General features: G+C 41.7%; 1 protein-coding gene across 1 annotated transcript; it reads right to left on the bottom strand.

Annotated features, from left to right (window-relative positions):
- Positions 1-489: 489 nt before the first annotated feature.
- On the bottom strand, positions 490-2,125 carry LOC101888426 (uncharacterized). The gene is made up of 3 exons (XM_059126110.1): positions 2,062-2,125; positions 1,569-2,003; positions 490-1,515 (listed from the first exon to the last, which is right to left on the bottom strand). Exons 1-3 carry the CDS (start codon positions 2,123-2,125, stop codon positions 494-496), a joined length of 1,521 nt encoding a protein of 506 aa, XP_058982093.1. The 3' UTR covers positions 490-493.
- Between the last annotated feature and the right edge of the window lie 1,190 nt (positions 2,126-3,315).

Genomic DNA, 3,315 nt, shown 5'->3' with positions numbered 1-3,315 from the left:
TCTCACACACACATAACATCAGGGGTGCTCAAGAAGAAATATCTGTTTTCAGTCAAATTTCTCTTTGCTTATTTAAATCAAGAACAAAACAGTGTTAAGTCATTATTTATACAAATATTTTTTATCCATTTGCTTTATAAACTATTTTGGCAAACATTCGTGTTTAAAAACAATTAAATAGAACAGTAAAATATAAAGAAAAACAGAATTTTAATTTTCTCTTAAATTATCTCTTTTTTCTCTTCATGTTCTAGAACACGGTTTTGAGCACCCCTGCATAACATTTATTGTTTATCTTCCTTAAAAAGCAATCTCTCTTAAAAAAAAAAGTTGAGCTCTTCTACCTCCAAAAGAACTTATGTAGCTCTTTGCATTGAATAGCTGTTACTTTCCAAATCAAGTCACCCTCATTTTTTTATTACTTCCACTTCCCACTCTCTCAATTTACTCTCTCTCTCTCTCTCTGTCTCTCTCTCTCTCTCGCACACACCATTTATTGTTTATCTTCCTTGAAATACAATCTCTCATTTAGTGGGCGAAAAAAGTAACCATGCTTTGCCGGTTCTCCGGGTCGAATATCGCCATCATTGGTAAGGATTTTTGCATTCGGCAAGGGTGAGAATTTGAACAAACGTTTGCGTAATTTCGGCACATAGTTGGGCAACATATGGATGGGGGTCTCCAAGAGCTTGGATTGGATCTCTTCGGTTTTCTTTGTCATTATGGGTTTGTTACGTAACCTCCTCTCTGGTGGCAGTTTCTCTTTTAGTTCCTTGACTTGTTGCGCCGTTAGGACGGTGGGACGTTGTTCATCATCCGTCCAGCGATCAAGGCTGGAGCCAAAGGCAAGCTTACGATTAGTACGCAACTGTTTGCGGCTCACAACTTTGATCATACGATCGAAGATGATGCGAACGGGCAGTTGGGGCATTGGTTCCGCACGAAGACTCCCCAAATCATGAGGCGGGTCTAATATCATATTTACATATTTGGCATCGTGAAATAGTTTCACCAATTTAGCTTTGCCCTTGGCAATGACCTCCGCGGTTATTGTACGCTTTTGAGGCCCCGTGGGGGTTTTGAAGAGGCGCTTGAAACCTCCACCAGCCACATGACGCCAATCGGGAGAACAAAACTGCTCCGCCTTGAGTTTTGTGTAGGCCATGCGTCGAAATTTAAAACGTTTTTCACGTTCCACCAACAGCTCCAGTTGGGGTAAATATTTGCGGTTACTGGGACAGGGACATAGATTGCGATATCGGGTCTCGTAACGCCCGGGCCCAGGAAGGAAGCTGATGTGTGGCGTATGTATGCTGTTGGGTTTCAAGGGGACACTGGATCGACGATAAAAAATGTGGGGATTGAGAAATTTTGATGAGGACTCCAGTGGTGTGCCACGCCTCTTGCCTGGTTCCTGGGGATTGTAGGTATTGGGTGCCGGCTCGGAAGGATCCTTGTAGGCCGTCAAGGGATTACCTATCATACAGCGGGAAGTGGCTCTCCTATCTCGGGCATCTAAGGAGGGACAATTAAATACATTTTCTTATCCTATTCCAAATCGTCCTTACTTGACACGAATTGTCCTTTGTGGCTGTGGCAGGGAGTAGCCATTTTCTCGGTCTCCTTTGGCAGATCGTACAGGCGATAGCTAGTCTTTGGGGCAGTTTTCCTTTTCAACGACTTCGTTGTGGGCAACTTACGCCAATATGCTCCCTTGAGACCAGCCTTACTCTCAAAGGGCCTGAAATCCTGGCGATATCTATTCGGAGGCAACTGCCAAGATTTTTCTTTTGAGGGAGACACAGATTGTCCTCTTTTCGGAGTAATACAGCCAAAAATTTTAGTTTTTTTCTCCTTGCCAAAAATGTAATGGTATTTTCGTTGAAGAAAGGCATCCTTGTCGTCCTTGATGTCATCTTCATTATCTGAGAGATATAAGTTCTTATTTTTGACAATAAAGTTCCTTAGGTTCGTTGGTTCCATTGGCTTCCGGAAACGTACACCTGAAAGAGAAGGGGGATAGGATTTTCTTGGAAAGGAATTTTTCTCTATGATCCTTACGTGAGGTCATAAACAGAGGAAGGTCTAAACGTTCTGCAAGGAATTGTCCACCATTGCCTTCCATTGTTTTTAGGATATTTTTTTTTTGGATTTCTGAGGGAAGGGTAGAGGTTGGAGAAAAAAAATAAAATAGAACTCCAATAATTTGTCAACGTCAATTTTGAAATTTAGGAGAGAGAGAGAAAGGGAGAGATAAGATAAAAGAGAGAAATAAAACGGAAGAGAAAATTGAAGAGATATGGGGAGAGAGAGAGAGAGAGTAGACCTGTGGAAGATCTCTATGTTTTCTGGGAGATAACAAACACCACCTCTCAAATAAAATCCATAGCTCGTCTGTGAGAGAGCTACATCACTTTTTCTATGAGAAAAGCTTTTCGAGGCTTTTCAAAGGTATAAATTACAGCTTTTCCAGGAGAAGGACAAGATCCCTATGTTTTCTGGGAGATAACAAACACCTCCTCTCAAATAAAATCCATAGCTCGTCTGTTAAAGAGCTACATCATTTTTTCTATGAGAAAAACTTTTCGAGGCTTTTCGAAGGTATAAATTACAGCTCGTCCAGTAGAGGGACAACATCTTTTCTAGGAGTAGAGCTACAGGTACAGAGAGAAGACCTCTAGATGAAACCCCTTATCAATGAAACCCCATAGCTCGGCTGTGAGAAGGGCTACAGCAGGTTTCCTATGGGGAGAGCTACAACTTTTTGAGGAGATAAATAAAGCTCTTCTAGGAGAAGGGCAACAAATTTTCCAGGAGTAAAGCTACGGATTTTCTATAAGAAGTGCTACAGTACTCCCTGCTAATTATGAAAAGAGAAAGAGAGAGAGAAGACTTGTGGAAGATCTCTTTGAATTCTGGGAGATAACAGCAGCTCTTCTCATTGATCCCCCAGAACTCGTGTATGAGAAGAGCTTCAGCAGTTTTTCTATGAGAAGAGCTACAGCTTTCCGAGGTGATAAGCTACAGCTTTTGAGGAGAAGGGAAACACCTTTTCTAGAAGTAGAGCTACGAGTATGGAGAGAACACCTATGGTAGATCTCTATGTATTCTGGCCGACAACAGCAGTTCTTCTCAGTGAAACCCCATAGCTCGTCTGTGAGAAGGTCTACAGCAGGTTTCCTATGGGGAGAGCTACAACTTTTCGAGGAGAAAAATTACAGCTCTTCTAGGAGAAGTGCAAAAATTTTCCAGGATTAAAGCTAGGGATTGTCTATAAGAAGTGCTACAGTTCTTCCAGAAAATTAAGGAGAGAGA

Source organism: Musca domestica, unplaced genomic scaffold (genome assembly GCF_030504385.1).
Source record: "Musca domestica strain aabys unplaced genomic scaffold, Musca_domestica.polishedcontigs.V.1.1 37, whole genome shotgun sequence".
Classification (NCBI taxonomy): Eukaryota; Metazoa; Arthropoda; class Insecta; order Diptera; family Muscidae; genus Musca; species Musca domestica.
The sequence above is the reverse complement of the archived record's forward strand: the minus strand, read 5'-3'. Positions and strand labels throughout refer to the sequence as shown.